A 25,092-nucleotide genomic window follows, 5' to 3' on the forward strand; every position below is an offset into this window, starting at 1 on the left:
TCCCCTCTCAGTCTTCTCTGCTCGAGGGTAAACAATTCCAATTTCCTAAGGTGCTCTTTGTAGCTCAAATTCTCCAATCCCTTGACAAGTTTCGTGGCTCTCCTCTGTACCCTTTCCAGCAGAATTATATCTTTCTTGAGGTATGGAGACCAGTGTTGGACACAGTACTCCAATTGTGGTCTGACCATTGCTCTATAAAGTGGCATTATTACATCTTCCGATCTACTCGTGATGCCCTTCTTAATCATGCCCAACATCCTGTTTGCTTTCTTCGCCGCCGCCGCGCATTGTGCCGAAGGCTTTAGGGTTCTGTCAATCAGTACCCCCAAATCCCTTTCTTGTTCACATTTTGCTAATGTCACCCCAATATCTTATACTCGTGTTCTTTATTTTTTTTTTTCCTAGATGCATCACCTTGCATTTGTTTATGTTAAAATTCATCTGCCACTTTGTTGCCCATGCTTCTAGCTTGTTCAGATCCTTCTGGAGTTCCTCGCAGTCCCTTTGAGAGTCAACAGCCCGATATAGTTTTGTATCGTCTGCAAACTTTATTATATTGCAAGTTGTTTCCTCCTCCAGGTCATTTATAAAAATATTGAACAAGATAGGCCCAAGAACCGAGCCCTGGGGCACTCCGCTAGTCACCCTCTCCCATTCCGAGAATTTCCCATTTATGTTAACCCTCTGCTTTCTGTTCTCCAACCACTTGCTGATCCATTTGTGCACTTCTCCTCCTACTCCATGGCTTAGTAGTTTCTTCATAAGCCTTGCATGCGGAACCTTGTCAAACGCTTTCTGGAAGTCCAAGTAAACTATCATGGTATTAAGCTTTATTAAGGAATTTCTTGAAGAGTATAGTTTTTATTTCCTTTCTGAACATCTTGTAGTCTGGGGTTGTTGTCAATAGGTTGGAGACTTGGTTGTCTATCTTCGCTGCCTGAGTGGCCAGTAGTCCGTTGTATAGTTTTTTCCATTTTACTTCTTTGATTGGGGGGTAAGTGAATGGGGTGTGTGTTTTTCTATGCCTGGTAGAGGTGGTTTGGATGAGGCGGTCGTTTAGGTAGGTTGGGCTGTCTCCATTTATAGTTTTAAATAGTATACAGTAGAATTTAAATTGTATTCTTTCCTGGATTGGAAGCCAATGAGAATTGATGAATGCCTCAGTAATGTGATCATGTTTTTTTAATGAATAGACGAGTCTCAGAGCTGTATTCTGAATTGTCTGTAGTTGTTTAATCATTATTGCAGGGCAGGGGAGGTAGAGGATGTTGCAATAGTCTAGGATACTTAGGATTAGAGATTGTACTAGGAGCTGAAATTGTGTTTTTTTGAAAAATTTTCGGACTTGTCTAAAGTTTCTCATAACTGTGAAAGATTTCTGTATTGTTTTGTTAATTTGTGGTTGCATGGTGCAGCCTCTGTCAATAGTCATACCTAGAAGTTTTAGGGTGGTTTGCAAAGGGTAGTTGATAGAGTTGATTTCTAATTTGGTTATGGTTGGGATTTTGTTATTTTCTAGGAGGATGAATTTAGTTTTGTCTGGGTTGAGTTTCAGTTTGTGGTCTTCCATCCAAGTCGTAACTATAGCTAGAGTTCTGTGTAGTGTGTCTGACATTAAGAGCATTGGTTGGTTGAAAGGAATGAGGATGGCGATGTCATCAGCATAGCTATAAGAGGATAGGCCTTGTTTGTTCAGGTAAACGCCAAGAGAGGCCGTATATAGGTTGAAGAGAGTAGGGGACAGTGGGGACCCTTGTGGAACGCTGCAGGGGTTTGGATTTTTCTTTGTCTGATTTTACTTTGTATATTCTGGATTTTAAGAAACCTTCAAACCATGAGTATACTTTATCTGAGATGCCTATTGAGTCCAAGATTTGCAGTAGGATGTTATGGTCTACCAGGTCAAATGCCGCCGTCAGGTCCAACTGTATGAGCAGCATTATTTTTCCAATGCTGAGGTGTTGTGTTGCTGTGTCGATAAGGGAGCCTAGTAGTGTCTCTGTGCTGAAGTTAGTTCTGAAGCCGGATTGCATGAGATGGAGTAAGTTATGGTCCTCGAGATAGTTGGTGAGGAATTTGGCTACTAATCCTTCTGTTAGTTTGATATATAGAGGTATTGAGGCTATTGGTCTGTAGTTGGATGAGAGGTCTGTTGGTCCTTTTGGGTCTTTTAAGAATGGGGTGATGGGGAGGCGATAGTGAGCCGGTGAAGAGATGGCAGCATAGCTTTTGAGCTCCAGCTACACCATTACAGAATCGATAATTAACCGTTTTTCTGGTGAGAAATTTTGGTGAATTCTTCTAGCACTGCTCTCTACTAACGACATGGCAACTTCCAAAGTAGGAAAAAGGCACAAGCCTGACCCTCCGTTTCCCAAAAAATCGGCAGATGATACCAAAGACGAGGAAGGCTCCCAAAACATCATAGCGGAGCTTAAAGCACTGAGGTCCATGCTGGCTGATGTGGGAATTGACGTTACTGAAATCAAATCTGAATTAGCAGACATGCGAGAGGATGTTACTCAATTCCAACAGCGTTTACAGGCTATCGAGGATAAACAATCAGGTCAGCAGGCTACTATTAAGGAATTACAGGTTCAAGTTAAAAAAATTGCCAATTTAGAGCGCGAGCTCGAAGACGCGAATCTCCGCTCTCGGCGAAACAACCTAAGAATTTGGGGAGTACCGGAGGGGATGGAGTCAACGGATATGATTAAATATCTTGAAAGTTTCATACCAAAAATACTGGATATTACTTTCGACAAACCGCTAGAAATTGATAGGGCGCATCAGGTTCCCTCGCACAAGTTAACCAACGCCCGTTACCCACGCCCGATTGTGTTCCGTCTGCTACGCTACAGTCAAATCCCGGAAATAATGGCACGTGCAAGGGTGAAATCGCCTCTGAAACGGGACGGGTACTCCATCTTATTTGTCCCAGATTTAAGTAAAAAAACAGCACAGCTTCGGAAGCAGATGTTAGCCTACCGACCAAAACTGAAGGAGTTGAACGCAAAATACGGAATGATGTACCCAGCGAGGATGAGGGTAACCCTTAATAACAACACTAAAGATTTTACGGAACCGTCTGCACTAGCGGATTTCATCGAGGAAATGAGCCCCTCTTCTATAGATGCAGTATGATTGGGAAAACTGAAGTTGTTCTCTCCCTGCACGTTTACGGTTATTCACGGAGCGAGTGTCATTCTTAAGACAATGGTGGAGCATGATATACAACACACTGTTTTCAACAACTTGGAGATTATTCTGCTGGAGGCATATACATATTTCTGATATTTGGGGAACAAGATTTCATTTCCCACTACAAACAGATTTTTTCCAAATAACTACAATATCCATTTCAACCAACATGGCGTCACCTCCTTCTTCCTGTGGATGAACCACGTGTCAACAAGCGCGAAAATTTCACGCCTCGCTGGAGTCGCGTCATCATGGCACCACACGAGTCTGCAGTAAAGCGAAGCACTCTTCATTGCTTAATCCTTTGAACGCAAGTCCTGAATTTAATTTGACATACTGATACGATCTTACATTATGTGATTGCTGACTTTGTTAACGCTTAATATCGACTGCATTTACTTATGTTTGTTGTTTCAGCATCCGGATAGACAATACTACTACGCATGGGTTATTTTCTTAACTATTTACTAAATGTTATATTGTCTAGCAGTATCATTGCATAGGTGCAGATATCTGGCGCTGACACAGATTTTGATGATATTCTGTCTTCCCAGTATCATTCACCTTATATAGGTGGTTAGAATGTCTCAATTTTCACCATCGGACTATGTTCATGCTATACGATCCTGAAATGTCACAGACCAACACTTCATAGTATGCATCAATCCCTGGTTTAAATCTCTGCTATACATACAACTGATGATGTATGTTTATTCTGTTCATGATATACTGTTTTGGAAATTTAATAAGTCATCTTCGTTCCTATAATATTACACATCACTCTCTAGTTTACTGCACTAAATTTCACGCTATCACGAACAATTGCAGTGAACGGATAGTGTTAGGCTATTCTTTCGTGACGGACTGTCCTGGGATATCACAGTCCATTTCAGTAAATATAATAACATACATCATTTAAATCATTGGCATACACACTATATATACAATTGCCTAGATGTGATGATACGGAATTATTCTGATCGTGTTCCAATGGTCTGGGATATTGCAGGGCATTTCAGTCCATATAAGGACTTCTATTACTATGGCGTTTACAGCATAAACATACACACTATCACACTCATTTGCATTGTATTAATGTTATTGATTATTTTGTTAGTACTACTGTAATAGAAAGTTGCAATCCATCTCATCCCATACATTATTATATATCACTATCTTCATTTACTCAGTGTGCTGCACCTTACCACATACAATTGCATGAACTGATGTTATAAGTTTATTCTGGTCATGTTATACTGTTCTGGAATGTTGCAGCACATCTTTGTATCTATAGTGTTATACATCACCTCAATGATTCAGGTATGGTTATACTCATTACCACGAGCAATTGCATTGAACAGATGTCATTGGTTTATTCTGCTTATGCTACATTGCCTGGAATGTTGTAGAACATATAATTACATATCATATCATCAGTCACTCTCTTGTTTAAATCACTGATATACACTTTTTCATCTACACTTGCATAGAACTGATGTTATAAGTTTATTCAGTTCATGCTATACTCTTCTGGTATATTACAGTTCATCTCAGTACATACAATGGTATACATCACTCTTATGTTATTATATTGACATACACACTTCCACATACTTATGCATCAATTATTTCCGATTTGACAAAAATTATTTTCTTAAAACTCACGGCATTGCCATGGGTACGGCAGCTGCTCCAAGTACTGCTAATCTATATGTTTCCCAATTTGAGGAGCAATATCTATACCCTTCACCATGGCATACATACATCAAGACCTGGTTGAGATTTATTGATGATGTGTTTTGCATCTGGGTTGGCCCACAGGAACTTTTACCATTTTTTCTTGAATGGCTAAATTGTCAGGACTCCAATTTGAGGTTTACTATGACTATGATAAGAACCAAGTATCGTTCCTGGATGTCTTAGTTTGGAAAAATGGCTCTATGTTAACCACTACAGTTTATAGAAAACCTGTTGAAGTTAACAACTATTTAAGCTACACCAGCTGTCATCCTACCCGGTTAAAGCAATCTTTACCGATTAGCCAATTTCTCCGGATCCGAAGACTGTTCGGATATTCAAGAGTTTAAGACTCAAGCTCGTATCATATATACCCACTTCAAGGAGCGTGGTTAACCTCATCAAGTTCTCCAACGTGCTTATCTCAGAGCTCTGTACGCAAATAGGAACCTTTTCTTACAAAATACAACTTCTCCTGATGAGACTAAGACTGTTTGTGTATTGACGTTTTCGGACCAAGCAGCTAACATAGCCCGAGGTATTAGACGTCATTGGCACGTCCTTCAATTCCACTCTATATTTCAGGATCAACCCTGTATTGCCTATTCTCGGACTAAGAATGTGGCGGACTATGTAGTTTGCTCTAGATTTTCATCGGAGATTACGAGTTCCAATCATAGTGCAATAACACATGTGACATCTGCAAAAATACCATCCAATGCAATTGATTAATACACAGACTCACAGATCTTATGCCCTTAAATCCATTACTCATTGCAAATCATCATGGGTTATATATGTTATAACTTGTCCGTGTCACCTTTTATATGTGGGGCGTACACAAAGGACCATAAGAACTTGTCTTATAGAGCATAAGAGTAGGATTAATACTCAATCCATGAGTTCTCCTATGGTTCCCCGCTCCATCCAATACCACCACTCTTTTGCAGACTTACGTTGGGGCATCATAGAACAGGTTCCCGAGAATTTTGAAGGAGACAAATCGTTCTATCTACAACGGAGGGAACAATATTGGATTTTCGAGCTTCAATCCCTACAACCATTAGGTCTGAATGAGTTTATTGAATGGCACTGTGCCATTTGAACGACATTTTTAAGATTAGCTTTCATGGTATTTTTCAGCAAGTTTTTTCCGGGGTTTTTAAATCTTCCCGGTTTACATCACATGGTCTACTGACGTCGTTACATCAGAAGTTCTTAAGTTAAATGTGCAGAGGCGTTCTTCATTGGTTAGCGCCATTTTCATTCCGGACTTTCCATTCTTTGGTTGGTATCTGAGAGCACAGTTTGATTTCACAGCTGGTTCCTGAGGAAGGGGGGTTCTTTCCCCTTGAAACGGAGCCCTGTTGGACGGGTTTATTTCAAGCTGGTCACTCTGTACTCCGGACCTACGGAGAGGCTAAGTACTTTTTCTTCTTGATTTTGCTCGTGCTTGAGCCAGCCCGGCGTATTTTGGACACCACTTGACCCTCAGATGGGAGGAAGAGACAGTTGAACCATTTCACTGCTTTTAGTGATTTTTTTCATTTATTATTACTTTACTTTCTTCACTTAGCACTTTTGTGCACTAGTTAAATTTAGATGGGAAACCCAGGGATGTTTCACAAGTAATACCCTTTCTGGGTTTTGATTGTGACAGCTGGTGCTTTAGGGACTTGTTCCCATTGCAATCTGTGAGACTGAGGGTATCTCATTCACATCGATTATTAGTTGTAAGCTGGTTTGTTTTGGTTCAGGCCTCTACCCTTCACCCTGTTTCCTGGTCAGGGGGGACTTGTTGCTTTTGATCATGAATATTCAGCAGCCATCTTGTGCTGAATATTTGTGGCTAGCTGGCTAAATGCTATTTAACCAGCCAGGAACCATTCCTAGCCAGTTAAATAGCATTGAATATTGGGTGGACAGACTTTTTAATATGACCAGCCAGTGATTTTCACACATTCATAAACATTTGCATTTTAAAACTACCATTATTTTGGAAAAAAAAGGGGAGAGTGTTTCAGCTTGCTGTTAATGATATCACAGTAGCATATACTTTTGTAAACAATAATTTGAAGTTGAATTTGTATTTGATATGATAATTTAGAGATAATTTCTTTAAAAGTATTTCAGATTGGAATGACAATCATGGGCAAGATGTCAGTAGTGGACAAATGAGAAACAAGACACTGTGTGAAAAAGGTTTAAGAAAAAAGGCAGTTAAGAACTTCCCAAAGTTAAAACTGGGGGTGGATACTTTGGAGCAGATTTTGTATAAGATGCCGGTCTCTGTGTCTGACTAACGTGGCTGAGAATTGCACAATGGCATCTTGCATCTGTCTTAAAGAACAGACGCCTTATACCCCCCCCCCCCCAATTCTTTAACTGGCACCCATGTCACCGGCTTTTAGTATCTGGACCAATTGAAGTCTTAGGTCACACCCAGGGCATCTCAGGATGCACTGGGAAGGAGACCTAAGGTCCTGAATTGACCAGGTACGTAAGGTCCATCCTATGGGATGGGCCATAGGTACCTGGGCCAATCAAATCCTTAGGCCCTTCCCCAGTGCATCCCAGAATGCACCAGGAAGGGGAAGGCTTGCCATTTTTGGAAGAGGTGGGCCTACTAGCAGAAGGGAGTGGGCATTCCTCTTGCCAGACTTCTTCAAAGGTATGGGAAGATTCGAGGGGAGGGGCAGGGTGGGATGTTTACATGTTGGGAGGGTTCAGGAGTGTCAGGGTGTGGTATTAATTTGTTGGGAGGTGTTGGGGGTATTGTGGGGGTTCAGGGGAATCAATGGGGGCTTTTTTCTTCTTTTTTTAAAATGTGGCAGATTGTGATGTGTAATACATGTACATCTGTGCCATTAAAAAAAAAAAGAAGCCCTAACAGCTGTGGCAGGAGGCTGCTTCCCCTGTCATTGCTGCTAGGGCTCTTCGCATGTGTCAATCGCTCACTGAACGATTGATCTGTCTGATTTGCATGCAAATGATTTGTACTTCCATGTAAATCTTTTGCATGCAAACTTGGTAGCGCATCGCTCACTCGTCCATAATTGACCAGAGAATCGTCCAACAGCGATCCAGTCGGTATTACTGATTATCTTTAGTGCATCCAGGCCTTAGGCCCCGATTCTATAAAAGGTGCCTACCAATAGATTGGGACACCTACAGATCTAGGCACCTAATTTAATTTTTTTAAAACAGCTTAATTGGTGCTGATAATTGAAAGCACTATTAAAAACTGTTTAAAAACCAATTTACAAACTTACACTGGCTGTTTTAAAGCAGCAGAAGAGAGTTTTACTTCGGACTGGTGAGGTAAATGCTCCGATGCTCATTCAATTCCTATGAATGTCAGAGCATTTACCTCACTGGCCCACGATAAAACTCTTTACTTCTGCTTGATAAAAGCCAGCATTAATTAGCTGGTAGTTGCCTACCACCTCTTGGTAGGCATCTACACCAAGGCGCCTAGATGGAAAGTAGGCGTGATTGGGGGCAGAGTTTGGGCATGGATTGACTTAGACACTAGTAGGTGTCTATTTAGGTGCCAGTATATTAAGCCAAGAAAACCCTGACTTATTATACCAGTGACATTATGGCACCTACCAGCACTTATGTCAATTGAGGTGCTGCTATGCACAATTCTACAAACAGTACCTAACTTTGATTGACTTGCGGTAGGTGCCACTTTTCTAGGCATCTAATGAGTTAGGCACCATTTGTAGAATCGGGCCCTAAATGCTATTCTATAAATGGCACCCAACTTGGAGCACCATTTATAGAATAGCTCTTAGCACCTATATTTTTCAGGATTGATTTTTATTTTTTCATCATATATTGAATTTGTTCAAGTAAGTACAAAACCTTAATACACTTTAGTAAAAGGACCCTTTGTCATTTGCAGAATGATTACAGAAAATATCTACAGCCATCAATTTTTATACTATGGCAATTCTTGGAAAAATGTCTGCTAAAAAAACCAGACAAAAAAAGAGAAAAATTGAGCCTTTTTACTAGCCACCTATTTATCAAAGCACTGTAAAGCTATAGACCTTGTACCACAGTCATATTAGTAACATGCATATTATAACTGTAGTTCTCGATTGGTAAAGACTCATTTGGCTCACCCATTTGTAATGATGTTTAAACACTAGCTGGGAGTCTCATAGGTCTGGTCCTTATTGTCTTACCTTTTCTTTTTTAGGTAAATGGTACAAGATCATCATTGCCAATCAGTCTGAGCAATGGGAGAATGAGGGTGCAGCATAGTGGAGGGTCTGTTGTCGTTAGCATGGACAACCAGATAAACGTTTACTATAACTGGGAAAGCCATTTGCTGATACAGCTAGACAGCAGATACTCTGAAAAGCTTTGTGGTATGTGTGGTAATTACAACAATGACCCTACTGATGATTTCAAGACTCCTTCTGGGAGCTTGACTTCTGACCCTACTGAGTTTGGAAAGAGTTGGAAGGTGGAAGATGGTGACAACTTCTGCTGGCATGACTGCAGTGGGGTATGCAAGCCCTGTCCCCCAGACCAACTCAGGAAATATAAATCTGAAGACTACTGTGGCTTGATCACTAAGACAACTAGTGGACCCTTCATTCAATGCCATGCCAAGGTTGACCCTAAAGTATATTTTGAAAATTGTGCTTATGATGTCTGCATGAACGATGGATTCAAGAAAATCTTGTGCCAGGCCCTGAAGCTATATGCAGACACTTGTCAGAGGCATGGAGTTACAATATCAGAATGGAGAAAGACAGCAGGATGTCGTAAGTCAAACTTTTCTGTACTACACAGAGTTGCTTTGCTTAAGAATCTTCATACTCAAAAGACAAGATAGTAAATTGTCCATTGAGGTGAAAGTACCATTTGATCAGAAAATAAATTTTAGATTTAGTAAAATGTTATGTTATGTTAATCTGGTTTTCTATTCCATCCTTACCTATTAAGTTCAAGGTCCAATTATATTACAAGAGGTTGGGTCAGTTATCCAGGAAGTTACAATGGACAGTTTGACACGGACATTCAATAGGGTTCCTAGCATAGACGTCGGATCGGGGAAGGCCACAGGGGCCATGACCGCCCCCCAAATTCTCAGTCGCCTTTTTTTTTGCCCTCCTGCTCACTCTTCTCCCAGTGGTGTTCCTTAAATATTCAGGCAGCCACTGCGCAGCCACCATACAGCATCAGACAGCAGGCCTGCCCCAGAACCCTTCATTCTACATCCGGGGACAGGCTTACTTATGGACACTGCGCAGTGACTGCTGAAGGTGGGTGGGGAACTTGGGAGCTGTTTAGAGGTCGTGTGCCATGGCAGAGCTCCTGGGCTCCCCCATCCCAAACAAAGAAGCGTTCTGCTGCCTATGGTTGCTAATACAGGTAGATCAGTAACAACTATTAATACAGTTAGGCCATAGTTATAAATACATAGTTACAAGTTCAAGTATTTCAAGTACTGAGTTTCTTTGAAAGCAGCCATTACTACTGCTACTACTTATCCCTCTCTGTTAGTGCGTCAGGGATATAAGCTGACTGCTCTGCTGGCCCTGCTGCTGCAGGCACATAATGGAAACTGTTAAGTGTTGTTGGGTTGATACAATACACAGATTGTGTAAAGTGCTGAGTATATTGAAGCAAAAATAGATACCTTGTAGTGATGGTCATCTTCTTACCATGATGTCTTCCATCTTCCAGCCTTTGAATGCACCATCAGCAACAGCCAGTACAAATTCTGTGGCAGTGCTTGTCCAGTCACGTGTGAGGATCTGTCAGCTCCTACCAAATGCACAGATTCTTGTGTGGAAACTTGTGAGTGTGCAGAAGGCTTCGTGCTAAGCCAGGGTCAATGTATCTTGAAGAGTGACTGTGGATGCATCTTTGAAGGACGCCCCTATGCACAGAATGCGACATTTTGGGCCGACAACAGTTGTGAGAAGCGATGCTTCTGCCATCCCGTCACCAAAGAAGTTAAGTGCTCTGTCGGCAAATGTGGATCTACTGAGCAGTGTGGCATTGTCAATGGCATCAGAGGCTGCTACTCAACTACTTATGCCGTCTGTTCTGCTGCAGGAGACCCTCACTATTACACCTTTGACCGTTATAGATTTAACTTCCAAGGCACTTGTGTTTATCTGTTCTCTGGCCTATGCTCCAACAGGTCAGATCTGGTGGATTTCCAAGTGCTAGTTGAAAACGATCACAGAGGCAGCGATCTTGTGTCTTATACCAAAAATATCTATCTCAAGGTTTATAATACGAAGATTGAAATACAGAAGAAGCACAGTGAAAGAGTGATGGTAAGTGTGTACTGCATAAAATATTATAACTGATTGTAAATGTATTGGTTTAGGAGTTTCCTGACATTGAGAATTACCTCAGGCAGTGCTGTGCATGCTGATAGTGCTACATAAATTATAAATATAGTCCATCCAATATTCAAAATGATTAAAATGGAGTGGCTCCTGCCCACTTAAATCTCTTTGTCTGTGGCTACCTTTTGTTATTCAGTGGCATTTAAACTAGGGTTACCAGACTCCACAATAACAGATCTCTTGAGCTTTTAACTTTGTTAATTCTACTCAATTTGTAGCATCTTTTAATCTTTGTAAATCGTATAGAACTTAACGGTCCTGCAATATATAAACTGTTGTTATTATTATTATCATCCGTATTTCCCGGATTCACAGATTTTCCTCTTCTTAGAGGACTGTCTGGGCGTCTGAATGAGTTTTCAAAACAGGTTATGAAAAGCGATGGGAGCTCAGGCCACGTCTGGTGGGCATCTGCGCAAGCACAGATGTGATGCAATGACATCATACACATGCACACATGTGTGTGATATCATTGTGTCACATCTGCGCATGCACAGATGCCCTCCATACGTGACCTCAAAGAAACAAGGTTTGTGTGGGGCTGGGGCTGGGGGGGAGGAATGGGGCGGAGCTGTGAGTGGGGCAGGGTGGGGCTCTGGGCAGAATGGGGTGGGGTTGTAGGTGGACCAAGGCGGGGCCACGTGTCTTCTTTTTTCGACATAGAAATATAATAACCCTAACATATCCAGTTAGTGCTGCTAAATATTGACAGCGCCTGCACCAGAACTGGTTAATATTGGGGCATTTCAGGACCAGAGTTGGCACTTATGCAGTTAAGTGACAATATTCAAAATCACCATATACAATACTTCTTTTATATACGGGCACATGGGAACCTTTTCTTTTGTTGTTATTATTTTACTTCTTTCTTTTCTGTAGTAGGTCTTTTCTGTATTTTATGGAGTTCTTTTCGTTTTCCATGTATTTGATTTTAATTGTTAGCCACTGAGAACTGTTGTAAGCTTTGGCGAGATATCAAATTTTAATAAACATAAACGTATTCAGCCCTTAACCACATAAGATAACTTCTTAAACTGGACCACATAAATAGCAGTCCTATCTTTAAGTGATAAACTTTAATAACTAATCTAAAACCAGTGTCCGGTACTGGTGTTTGGACCTGGCTCAGCATTGAAGATCTGAGAATACAACCAGCAGCAGACATAATAAAGCTAACTATTACCGACTGAATATTGGCCAAATGATGTTTTCTATTGACCATTTGTTGGCAGTGAGGCCATCAAAGTTATAATCCTCATGGTTGAGTATGGTGCCTCTTTCACAATGAGGATTTAAAGGGAAAGAGTTCAGCACTCAGAAAAGATAAACAGGAATCGGTGCTGGGAACTGAACCTTTAGTTAGTTAGTTAAACCTTTTCCCAGGACATCTAGGATGGAACTTAGAGTCTGGAGCTAGACCTGCTTTAGAAATATCTAAGTGCCACAAAGGTAACCAAACTGACCAGATGACTGTTCAAGGTAAGTAAGCAAGACCCCCCCATACACACTCCCTCAGTGGTCACTATCACCTCCTAACCCTCCCCCCCCCCAAATTTCTGAATAAAACATTACATACCTGTCTCTAGAACAGCAGCATCTAGTGTGGGAAAGCCTAGTAAAGCAGCACACAAGTATCTTAAGTAGGCTAGTGGGTGGGCTAGTGAACCATAGAGAGAGGACCTAGGTCCATAAATCCCTCTACCTACTCCATGTATGGTGGAAAGTATGAGCCCACCATAACTCTACTATACTGTCATATAGGTGCCACCTGTAAGCATAAGGCCTATTTGGATACTAGACAAATAGGGTATACTAGATTTTTTTGAGGGAGAGGGGGCATTAGAGGGCTCAGCATAAACTAAAAAGGAGTTAGAATGAGAGATATATCTGACAGCCTTAATAATAATAATAATAACAGTTTATATACCCCAGGACCTTGAAGTTCTATGCGGTTTACAATGATTAAAAATGCAACAAATTGAGTAGAACTAACAAAGTTAGAGATTAGTGACTAACAGTTCTAGAGATCAATTGTTGTGGGGGAGATTGTGCAGTTCAGCTACCTAAGTACTTTAGAAACAGATATGTTTTTAGGTGTTTCCTAAATTCCCCATAGTTATTAGCATGCATAAGTAATTGTTCCAAATCTTTTCCCCATAATGCTGCTTGATAAGAGAAAAGATGATGATACCTTTTAAATTTACATCCTCTAACCGGTGGTGAGACAAACTTCAGGTGTGAGCTTCTCATATGTCTATTGGCTGAGAAAGAGAAAAGGTTAGTTATATATTTAGGTGCTAAACCGAATAGTACCTTGAAGCAAAAACAGCCAAACTTAAACTTCGCACGTGCTTCCATCGGCAACCAGTGCAAGAGTCGTTAGGAATGGGTTACGTGATCGGACCTTTTCAACCCAAAAATCAGCCTGACCACCGCATTGTGCACCAGTTGTAATCTCTGCATATTCTTCTGGGAAATTGCCAAATGGGCGATATTACAGTAATCAAGATGGCTCAGTATAAGGGATTGTACCAGAATTCTGAACGATGAAGCCTCAAAATATGCTCTAATGGACCGAAGCTTCCAGAGAGTAAAAAAACCCTTTCTAACCAAGGAGTCCACTTGGTCTTTCATGGTTAGGCCCTGGTCCAGTATTACTCCCAAAACCTTCATTGTAGGTTGAATAGGGAAACTGAGTTTATTGATGCATAGTGATGCTTTAGTGTCAAGTGGGTGTGGCGAGGCTACAAAGAATTTTGTTTTTTCTGAGTTAAGCTTCAGTCTAAATTCAGTCGTCCATTGTTCCATCAAGTTTACTACTTTTGTTGCCATAGGGGTAGATTCAGAGAGAGAAGTAGCAAATGGGATAATAATCGTAAAGTCATCTGCATAACTAAATAATTTTATCCCCCACTGGGTCAATTGCACACCTAGTGATGACCAGTAAACATTGAAAAGCAATGGGGATAATGGTGACCCCTGCGAAACGCCAGATGGATTACTCCAGGTACTAGAGAGGTTGTAATTGAAACGTACTTGATAGGTGCGGGACCTAAGGAAACCCCGGAACCAATCTAACACCTCTCCTCTGATACCAACTGCGTCTAATCATTGTAACACTTTCTCATGATCCACCAAGTCAAAGGCAGAACTCATGGCAAATTGCATGATCAGGGCATTAAGAGCCCTGCTAAATAAGGAGTGTAAATTATCCAAAATGGCCATAGTAACTGTCTCGGTGCTAAACAAAGGTCTAAAACCAGATTGAGTTTCATGTAAGAGAGAGAACTGATCAAGGCACTCTATCAATTGCTAGATCATTTGCTGAAAGTAGCTTAATGTTGTGCATGGATTTTTTGCCTGGGGAGGCAGGAGAGGGCAGCTGGAGTGCCGGCGAGTGAAGGAAATCACTTGTGGTATGCTCCGACCGCCTCTTCCTGCACTAAAGTCAGGCTTTCCCAATCAGGAGCTGTTTGACACACAGCTCCTGATTGGTGAAGAACAGCTTTAGCACAGGAAGTCATGGTCGGAGAATACTGCGCATGACCGGGACTGTAAATCGTGAATGACCAGGGGAACATTGTATATATTGAAGTGATGGTCCCATGAGCTGACAGTGGATGGGAAGGCACCCGTATGGGCAGTCTGGGCAGTCTGTTGATTTATTAAAGTGATAGTTCACTTTGGATGGTCTGTACCAGATTCCATGGATGACATCACCCACAAGTGAGAATATCTGCCTACTATCCCTGGATACTAGAGGTAAGTAACTGAGCTTTCCCATAGTTCTCAACCCTCTGCACTAACCATTAGGCTTCTTCTCCACTCAGCATAGCGGTGTTATTAAAAGTTAACTGAAAAATTGATTAGTCCGTAGTTCCTGATGCTATTATAGAGCCTGGCATCCCTTGCTGGTTTCACATTTGGGGGAGGGAATGGGACAGCAAATACTGAGGGATTAAGGAGGTGATTTGCCTCAGTCCCTCTACTCTGAGCATTTAGATGTGCTGAATGCTTATCTTTTTGAACATAACCATCCCTTCTTCTTCTGAAATCAGAGTTGGACCTTCATATTTTGGCCCCTCTCTAGTCCCATCCAAAATATGCCCAGGCCACAGCTTCTTGCTATAAGGATGTACTGCAGTTTTAGATATCCATATTTTGACTTTAGAAAATATGAATTTGGATGTCCATACCATATGGCTGTCTAAATGCCGGTTTTCAGATGTCCACAACATGAACGAAGCTTCTAAGAAAAGGACCACCTATGTGTCTTTATAAAAAAAAAAGTTACATTACAGTCATTCTTTATATACCGCATATACCTTTGCAGAGTTCACTGAGGTTTACAAATATTAAAAATTGGAGATATATTTTGTAATTACAATCAAAATAATTATAATGCCTAAATTAAAATTAATTCATTTTAACACATATTTACTAAAAAGATATGTTTTTAATGCTATTCTAAAACTTTTATAATTAGTCAAATAAGTAATATGAACTGTTAAATATTTCCAAGATTTAGCAGCTTGGTATGAAAATGTTGCAGTATATAGTTTAATATAGTTCTTTCCTTTCAGCTCTGGAAACTGAAATGAAGATTTTGTTCTTAAATAATACTTTCCAACCACAGGAACACATATTGCGATCATACGAGTACAAGTTGGTGCATTTCCATAATAAATTTTGAACAACAGACAATAAAACTTCTAGCTTCCACAGTTCAAATTTTGCAAAAATAGTAGCTATATTGAAACACAAACATTATGCCTGCTTAGAAGCCTGTGTATTTAGTGTGTAAGATATGAGAGTAAATCACAACTCTCCCTGCTCTCTATCCAAACTCCTCACCTGAAAATGCCTAAAGTCACATACAAATACATTCTTAATTATAGCTCCCATTCTTATAACAGTGAGGTAATTTTTAAGAGTCTTTTATAAACATATACTTGCATAGCAATCAAAACAAGAGGTGAAGGTCTGCAAACAAACAGGAGTAGCTCTCTCTGTCCCTGCTTTGTGCTCTTTTGATACACGGAGGAGTAGCCTAATGGTTAGTGCAGCAGACCATGATCCTGTGAAACTGGGCTCAGTTCCCACCATAGCCCCCTATTGCCCCAGGTAAAAACAGAAAAAGTTAGATTGTAATTTCACTATGGACAGAAAAAGTACCTGCATATAATGTGTACAGCTTTTCACACACCCAGTAGTACTATAGAAGTAATTAGTAGTAGTACTACACTAACAACATGCTTGTGAGCAATCCTTTTCCAGTTATCTCATTGGTCCACCCAGACTGGCTATAACATAGGACACCAGCAGCAGCACTTCTTATATTTCACTTAAGGGCTTTATATTTGTATAATAAATTGTATTTCATATTAAAAAAAAACTGTAAGTCTCAGTGAAATGGACAAACCACAACTCTGCTTTGAGTCAGTACGATCTGTAAAAGACTGTGAACAAGGCAAATTGGTCATTTAATCAATCTAAAAGGCTGAATACCCTCAGTTGCATTATAATATCTATCTTTTTTATTTTACACAGGTAAATGGATTGCTTTACATGTTGCCTCTCAGCATTAATAATGGCCAAATCAACATACACAAGGAGGGCTTTAACGCAGTTTGTAAAATAGATTTTGGTTTGAAAATCACCTTTGACTGGAATAGCCTTCTTACCTTGACATTACCCAGCTCTTACTCAGGGGAAGTTTGTGGTTTTTGTGGCAACTTCAATGGCAACGACAAAGATGATCTCCTTCTGAAAAATGGAAGCCCAGCACCAAATCTATCTACTTTTGGAGAGAGCTGGATGGAAAGGCACATCCAAGGATGTGTGAATAATGAGAACCCTGAGTGTCCAGACATGGATGCAGCTGAGAAGCGTCAGCGAGTGAGCAAAACTGACTGTGGAATTCTTTTGGATCAGAATGGCCCCTTCAGAGAATGCCACAGCAGTCTGGACCCAGAAAGCTACTTCAAAGATTGTGTTTATGACTCTTGCTTCTTCAAAGGCTGGCAACATATCATCTGTGAAGTCATTGCGGCCTATGCTGCAGGTTGCCAGGAAGCCAATGCCACTGTACATTCTTGGAGACGGGACAATTTCTGCCGTAAGTGTTCTTGGCTTCCTCCAAAGTACCGTGTTTTGGTTATGCAAATGTTAGACATTTGCTGGATTCTATATAGGACACCCGGTCTCAGAAGCCACCTAAGTGGCTTTTGAGAATCGCACATGGGCAGCCTATATAGAATCGCATCATCTTCAGGCACAGATGTCTAAGCCTGCCTAACACCATGATTCTCTAACTGGCGTCCCCTATGGGAGTATCCTAAGGGAACTGGCCAACCGGAATATTAGGCTACTCCCAGCACATCCCAGAATACATTGGGAGAGAGGCCTAAGAATCCGGTTGGCCCAAGTGCCTGTGGCCCCTTCTAAGGGAGAGGCCTTAAGCGCCTGGGCCAATCAAGTCCTTAGGCCCCTTCCCAGTGTATCCCATGATGCACCAGGGAGGGACAGACCCACCATCCAGTGGAGGCGGGCCTGCCAGCCAGAGGGAGGAAGCATCCTTCCGGCCAGCCAACTTAAAAAAGGTACTGTGGGGTCCAGGTGGGCTTGGGGGGGGGGGGGGATCGGGGGCATGCCCTTCAGGGGGGTTCCAGCAGGAGAGACTAAGCATCCCTTCACCTTATTAGCTGCTATTTCATTTGCTAAAGGGATAATCCATTATATTTAGGCTTTTTGATTAGGGACATTTTAACCGTTTTATACACAGGAACTGACAGCACTGGGAAATGGGCCATAGAAGAGGCTACTTGAAGTCTGTTGGGGCAATTCTGTTTTTCAATCCCTGAACATGTTTCCTCCTTGCTTCATCCTCCTCATGCTTGCATCTGCAAATTACAGTGAGCTGATCTCCAAAAATCATCACCCCCCAAAAAAAATCAATGCTCAGTGTTATTCTATACAAGTCCCTTTGAGCTGAGCACCCTTTGTAGAGTAGCATATAATGTCAATTCTCATGCCCAAATTTGAGCACCAGGACTTATGCTTGCAGAAACCAGGTGGAATTCCTGATGCCCAACTGGGGCACACATATCCAGTATTTTGTAACAATGTGTGCAAATGTTTGGAATGCCCCTGTCCCCTCCCCCCCATGGCCATGCCTCCTTTTGGGTTGCATGCTATGAGATTTAGGCACCCAGTGTTATAGAATAGCGCACTGCCAGCTGCACATGCAAATTGTAATTGGTGCCAATTAACATAAATAATTATTCATGCTCAATTATTACTATTAATTGACTTGTTAATTAATTAAACTGCACACAAATCTCAGGATTGCTTCCAGATTTTGCACACAAATTTGGGTCACCTTTATGGAATCCGGGAGAATATATGGAAAAAGCCTAACATAATCCGATGAGAATTTTTGAAAGGGAAACTCCAGTGACTCAGTGGCAATGCTGGGCACTGTGATGCTTAAGGACTTGGTTTTGAGTATTCACTTAGTTCCCAGGATCATCCAAGTTGAATAATAGTCATCATGCAATGGGGACTCCTAGGAAGGTATTCTACTGTATAAGCAGGTGCCTCATTCTAGGTGTCCTGATTCTGTGCAGAGAGCCTATTCTTTAAAGGTATCTGGGCCCAGAGTCCATTATAGAATACTAGTGTAACCTAGCATTGACATGTGAAAAAATCAATAATATTAAGAAAACACTTTCACAAGAAAAATGCACGATGTCTGATGGATATAAAAGCCTCAGACTAGGGCCCTCCCACCGCCACAAAAGGTGCTTAAAAGGCGTTAACCTCATCGGCAAAAAACCTCCATTTCACAAAACCTTATGTAGTGCTATTTGTGCTTTACTTGAAGAAAATATTGAAAGATAGAAGAAATGACTTTCAACTTATCCTCTGTTGATCGGTACACCAACGGTGGCCAGTATTTCACAAGTCTGCTGCCTCAGGGTGTAACGTGTCCGATCAAGCTTCAAATGGGATGCCAAAACGCATCTCCTGTGGGTGCCTGTATATAGACACCCACAGTTATACCAGCTATAGACCTAGTATAACTGCAGGCACTTAAATACAGCAAGGATTCACACAGTTAACAGTATTTTGTAAGTTAAGCATGTAACTGACAGCTCCACCCGTGTCATGCACATGTTGTGCCCACATGAATGCTGCCCATGTATCTGCATACTGCAGCTCTATATATACCCTTCTAGAATATCACTTAAGATGCTTAGGTGCATATGTGCTACTTTTCTCTACAGACATGTGCATAAAGGGCGGGGGGCGGAGGGGTGACCATGAGTGCTTACCTGAGGAATTGACCTTCTAGTAGCCAAATTTATAGTAATGAAGGACTGCTGCATTAAAAATGAACAGCAGATGGGTAAGTATTATGTTAGAATGTGCTAAAGTCAGATTTTGCTGCAGTTTAATAAAAGAGCCCTTATTTATTTAAAATGCTTATATTCCACATTCAAGTTTTTCAAAATTGTCCAAAGCAGTATATAATACTACAAAAACATTAAAACATAACAAATTAAGGGGGTCTTTTACAAAAGATTAGTGCATGCTCTCTGCAACAGAGCTGATAGGAATAACATGGGGCCTATGGCAGATCATGTGCACCAACCTTTATTAAAAGAACCCCCTGAAATAAAAGCTGAATTAAAAACTATAAATATATCTCCCTCGCCCATATGCCTCCTTTGTACTTAATTTACATTAGTAATTGAAGTTCCTTGTTTGCATTAGTAGGGAATGGACTTAAGAACATAAGAGTTGCCATACTGGGACCGACTGAAGGTCCATCAAGCCCAAAATTCTGTTTCCAATAGTGGCCAACCAAGGTCACATGAACCTGGCAAGATGCCGAAGAGTAAACAGCATATGTTGATGCTAAGGACCATAGGGCCCATCTAGTCTCCTAAATAATATAACATAACATAACCAGTGTTCCCTCTAAGCGGGCGGGTGTTGTGAGCAAACTTTTTTCACCGTGAGCCAAAAATATCGGGCGCCAGCAAGTTATGAGCCAACTCGCCCGATTCTCCTCTCGCCGCCCTGCCATCTGCCGTACGCCTCTTCCGATCGTGCGCTGTGACGAGAAACGTGTGCGCTGCGATGTAATATTTTGTGCGCCAGCGCACGCCAGCGCAGCTTAGCGGGAACACTGGTTCAAATGGTTTTATTTATTTCCCCAAATTTATTTTTGTTATACGCATTGAAAATATTTGATATTGCGTTTAAATCAAAATCTCAATAAACTTGAAACGAGTGCCCGTGAGATTGTGGGAGGGTTAAATACTCAAAACTTAGAAGTTTTTGCTACGCCAGCTTTCTGGTATCTTTACATACAGTGGCGTACCTAGCATATGTAACATCCGGGGCCCATCATTTTTTGGCACCCCCCCCCCCATCTGTAAGAAAAACATGATTTTTAGTAACAAACCACACGTCACACATGAGTACCTAGGAAAAGGCAGCATCTTACATATTGCAGTGAGCAGTACATCAATACACCCATTGTAAAACTAAACAAGCCAGACCAGCACAGATCAATCCTACACCGTCAATCCTAACAGAAAACCATGTCTTTCGAACACACAGAACACAGAAAACACCTTCGCCTAGTAAGGAATATGTAATCACAAACTAACCCCTCCCTCTTTTACAAAACTGTAGTGTGGATTTTAGCTACGGAGGTAACAGCTCTGATGCTCATAAAATTCTGAGCATCAGAGCTGCTACCACCAAGGCTGGTGCTAAAAACGCTTCACAGTTTTGTAAAAGGGGGGATAAAATAAAAATACATAGACAAAGGTTAAATTGAACCAGCAAGAAGCTGGACTCTGCATACAATGCTTCACAGAAACAGTGACACATGTCTCCTAAAGCAATAAATAAATAGAAATTTTTTTCTACCTTTGTCTTCTGTGGTTTCTCCTTTCCTCATCTTCTTGTAACTCTCTTCCTTCCATTCACTGTCTGCCGTCTCTCTTCCCCTATATGGCATCTTCTCTCCTTCTATGCCCCTTCCAGAAACTGTATGCCTCCCCCTTCCATCTCTCCTTTCACCCCATTGGTCTGGCATCTCTCTCCTCGCCTTCCCTCTCCCACACCTCTCCTCATAGTCTGGTATCTCCCCTTCCCTGATTCTCTGGCATCTCTCTCCTTTCCTTTTCTTCCATCTTTCGCTCCCCCTCCATGCTCTCACATCTCCCCCTTCCTTTTCCCTTAGACTGGCATACCTTCCTCCTACGCTCCAAGCCCTGGCATCTCCTTTAATTCCCTCCCTCATCTTCCTTCTCCCTCCAGCTGGGTACCGCAACACTCTTCCCTGCAGCTCTGCACTTCCCCACAATTGCCATGCTTCGGTTCCTCTTCTTCCTTCCTTCCTCCCCCCCCCCCCCCCGCGGGACCCTGCGGCACCATCAACTCTTACTCCCTCTAATGTCGGCCCTGCAGCTCCAGACTTCCTCGCACCTTCTCCCCTCCCCCTTTGGATCGCTATTATTTTAAATGTTATAGCCGCGGAGCTGTATCCATCAGTGGAGATGTCTAACCTCGGCCTGCCCCGGAACTCTTACTGCAGCAGCCGCCCGTCTAGGCAGGAACAGGAAGTCACTGTTGCAGTAAGAGTTCCGGGGCAGGCCGAGGTTAGACATCTCCACTGATGGATACAGCTCCGCGGCTATAACATTTAAAATAATAGCGATCCAAAGGGGGAGGGGAGAAGGTGCGAGGAAGTCTGGAGCTGCAGGGCCGACATTAGAGGGAGTAAGAGTTGATGGTGCCGCAGGGTCCCGCGGGGGGGGGGGGGAGGAAGGAAGGAAGAAGAGGAACCGAAGCATGGCAATTGTGGGGAAGTGCAATCCCCCCAATGCGTCCCCTTACCTTACCTCCCCTTACCTTTGCGACGCGTGTGTGCGCTGTGAAGAGAAACTTTGCGCTGCGATGTAATATTTTGTGCGCGCGCGCAGGCCAACGCACCTTAGCGGGAACACTGAACATAACATAAATTTTTATTTATATACCGCAAAGGCCTTTCGGTCTATGTGGTTTACAAAAGAGGTAAGGCTGACTAAAATCAGTGAACTACAGCATAAATTGGCAGGCAGTTAATAAAGGGATTTACAATGAGGTAATAAGCAAATCTTTGCAAAAGGGTAGGGATTTACAAAGAGGTAGAAATGACCAGTGTTATTGAGCTACAACATAGATTAGAAGGAATGATAATAATGGAGGTCATATTCTGGGAGTCTTAGGAAGGACTGCAAAATTTAGAGAAGAGGTGTGTTTTTAGGAGTTTTCTAAAGTGCATGTAAGAGGCTGATGCTCTGACCAATTTGTTCCATTCTGGGTCTCTGAAAATGGTTTGCTATGATAAGAGTCTGTTGAATCTTTTCTGAGTACAGCCTTTGACTGAGGGGAATGTGAAGAATGATTGATGGCATGTGGATCATCCAGGTCCGGCGAATAGGAACTGATTACTAAGATAGTTGGGCAGTACACCATATAATGCTTTGTAAAAGAGACAGTTGAGTTTGAAGAGCACTCAGCCCTCTATCGTCAGCCAATGCAGTTTTTGATAGAATTCAGTTACGTGGATGAATTTTTTTCAGGTTACAGATGAGCCTTACTGCAGTGTTTTGGATGATGCATAGTCTCCGTTACTGTTTGCATAATCCTGCTAAGAAGATAATATTGCAGTAGTCTAGGGTGCTTGTGACTAGTGCTTGGACTAGAAGTTGGAATGATGCCAGTTCAAAATATTTTCTTATGGATCTTAGTTTCCAGAGTGTGATGAAACCTTTGCATATGAGATGGTCCACTTGAGCAGACATGGATAGTTTTCTGTCTAGATGTACAGTACACCTATGATTTTGATTGTAGGGGAGATAGGAAAGTTGGTTCCCCTTAGGGGTATGGAGTCCACTGTAAAGTTAGTGACTGTGGCTATGAAGAATTTTGTTTTTGGGGATTAAGTTTTAATTTGAAGTGGGCCACCCAGTCTTTTATGGTAAACAGCTAAGGTTTTTCTCTACGTTTGTATATTCTGTTACTTTGTTTTTTGCCTCCATACTAGTGCAAGGAGCCTGCTCCAAGCATCCGCTATTCTCTTCACTGTGGAAGAAACACACTTCCCCTTGTTTGGCATCTGCCAGAAAACACTTTAATAATTAAAAAAATATATATATACATGCAGAGTCTGCAGTTTCTTCTCTTTTTTTTTTGTAGATCTTTATTGATTTTCAAACTAAAACAGTGCAATACAAATTAAAAAAACAATAAGTACTACATACATTGCACTATTAACTATATAGGTAACATATATATCAATCAAATATTCCCATCTTTACTTCCTTTATTAATAACATAACATAGGACATAATATGTAATGATAGAATTAGATTACCCATGTGTAACCATCAAGATTTATTTCCCTCCCCCCAACCCCCTAACACCTAACACCTCAAAGCTCTTCCTTCCCCTCTCTCCTCAGTGGGGACTTTATAGAGTTTCTTTAGTTAGTGAGAGTCTGAAACAACGTATCATGCCAAAAACCTGGAAGGAATCAATCATCTGTCCAATTATTAAAGATCATAAAGTTAGCATTGAGGACAAATCAAATTATAGACCAATAGCTAACATTCCGTTTTTAGCAAAACTAACCGAGAAGGTGGTGTTTAATCAATTATCAGAATTTATTGAAAAAACTAACATCATTCTACAGAATACTCATTGATAGACATGACTACATCCATCCAATATTTCTTGGATCACCATCAATCGGTTCTTCTAATCTCAATTGATCTCTCAGCCGCTTTCGATACGATCGACCATGAGCTTTTGTTAAACAGACTCCAATCTATTGGAATTACAGACCAGGTTTTTTCTTGGTTTGTATCGTATTTTACTGATCGTACTTCATCTGTATTTTTTAATAACGCAACTTCTGATAGTTTCTCTACTATATACGGTGTTCCCCAAGGGTCTATTCTGTCCCACTTTTGTTTAACATTTTTCTTGCCCCATTGATGACTCTGTGCCAATCCATTGGTTTTAATGTATTTGCCTACGCTGATGATATTCAGCTCCTACATCCGTTAGATACCAACAATCCTCTGGATACAATAACAATTAATATGAAACTTGAAAAAATACACCAATGGCTGAATACTAATAGACTAGCACTCAATGTTAATAAATCAAATGTGATGCTCTTTCCATGGAAAGATAATTTAAAACTGAATTTTCCAATCTCTATCAAGGTCTCTCCCTTACAACCAGTAAGTAATATTAAGATTCTAGGTATTATTTTTGATTACAGACTATCCTTTCATGATCACATTAGTAGCATTATCAAATCAACTTTTTTTAGGCTTCGTCAAATTCGCTCAGTTTCACAATTTCTCTGCACTAAATCTCTCAATATTTTTATCCACTCTCTTGTGATTTCCAAAATCGATTACTGCAATGCCCTATTCAAAGGAATAGCTCAAAATGAAATCAAGCGTCTACAAATTATTCAGAATGCTTCTTTCAAGCTAATATTCAAAGCCAAGAAGTTTGATCACGTAACACTCCTTCTCAATAAAGCGCACTGGCTTTCAGTTGCTCACCGGATAACATATAAACTATGTTTGCTCACATTCAAATCCCTTCTTTACAAAACTCCAGCTTTCATTTATAAGTTATTAATTCCATATACTTCCAATAGAATGTTAAGATCTATTGAACA

At 41.2% G+C, this 25,092-nt stretch overlaps 1 protein-coding gene across 1 annotated transcript in view; it reads left to right on the forward strand.

Annotated features, from left to right (window-relative positions):
* The first annotated feature begins 2,325 nt into the window (after positions 1–2,325).
* LOC117368881 (IgGFc-binding protein-like) overlaps positions 2,326–25,092 on the forward strand; it is a 143,988-nt gene continuing 121,221 nt past the window's right edge. Inside the window, exons 1-4 of the mRNA XM_033962625.1 lie at positions 2,326–3,138; positions 9,149–9,722; positions 10,648–11,249; positions 16,875–17,442. Coding sequence (XP_033818516.1) covers positions 2,326–3,138; positions 9,149–9,722; positions 10,648–11,249; positions 16,875–17,442 — 2,557 coding nt within the window. The remainder of the gene's footprint in view (positions 3,139–9,148; positions 9,723–10,647; positions 11,250–16,874; positions 17,443–25,092) is intronic.

The sequence above is a fragment of the Geotrypetes seraphini genome, chromosome 11, assembly GCF_902459505.1.
Source record: "Geotrypetes seraphini chromosome 11, aGeoSer1.1, whole genome shotgun sequence".
Lineage (NCBI taxonomy): Eukaryota > Metazoa > Chordata > Amphibia > Gymnophiona > Dermophiidae > Geotrypetes > Geotrypetes seraphini.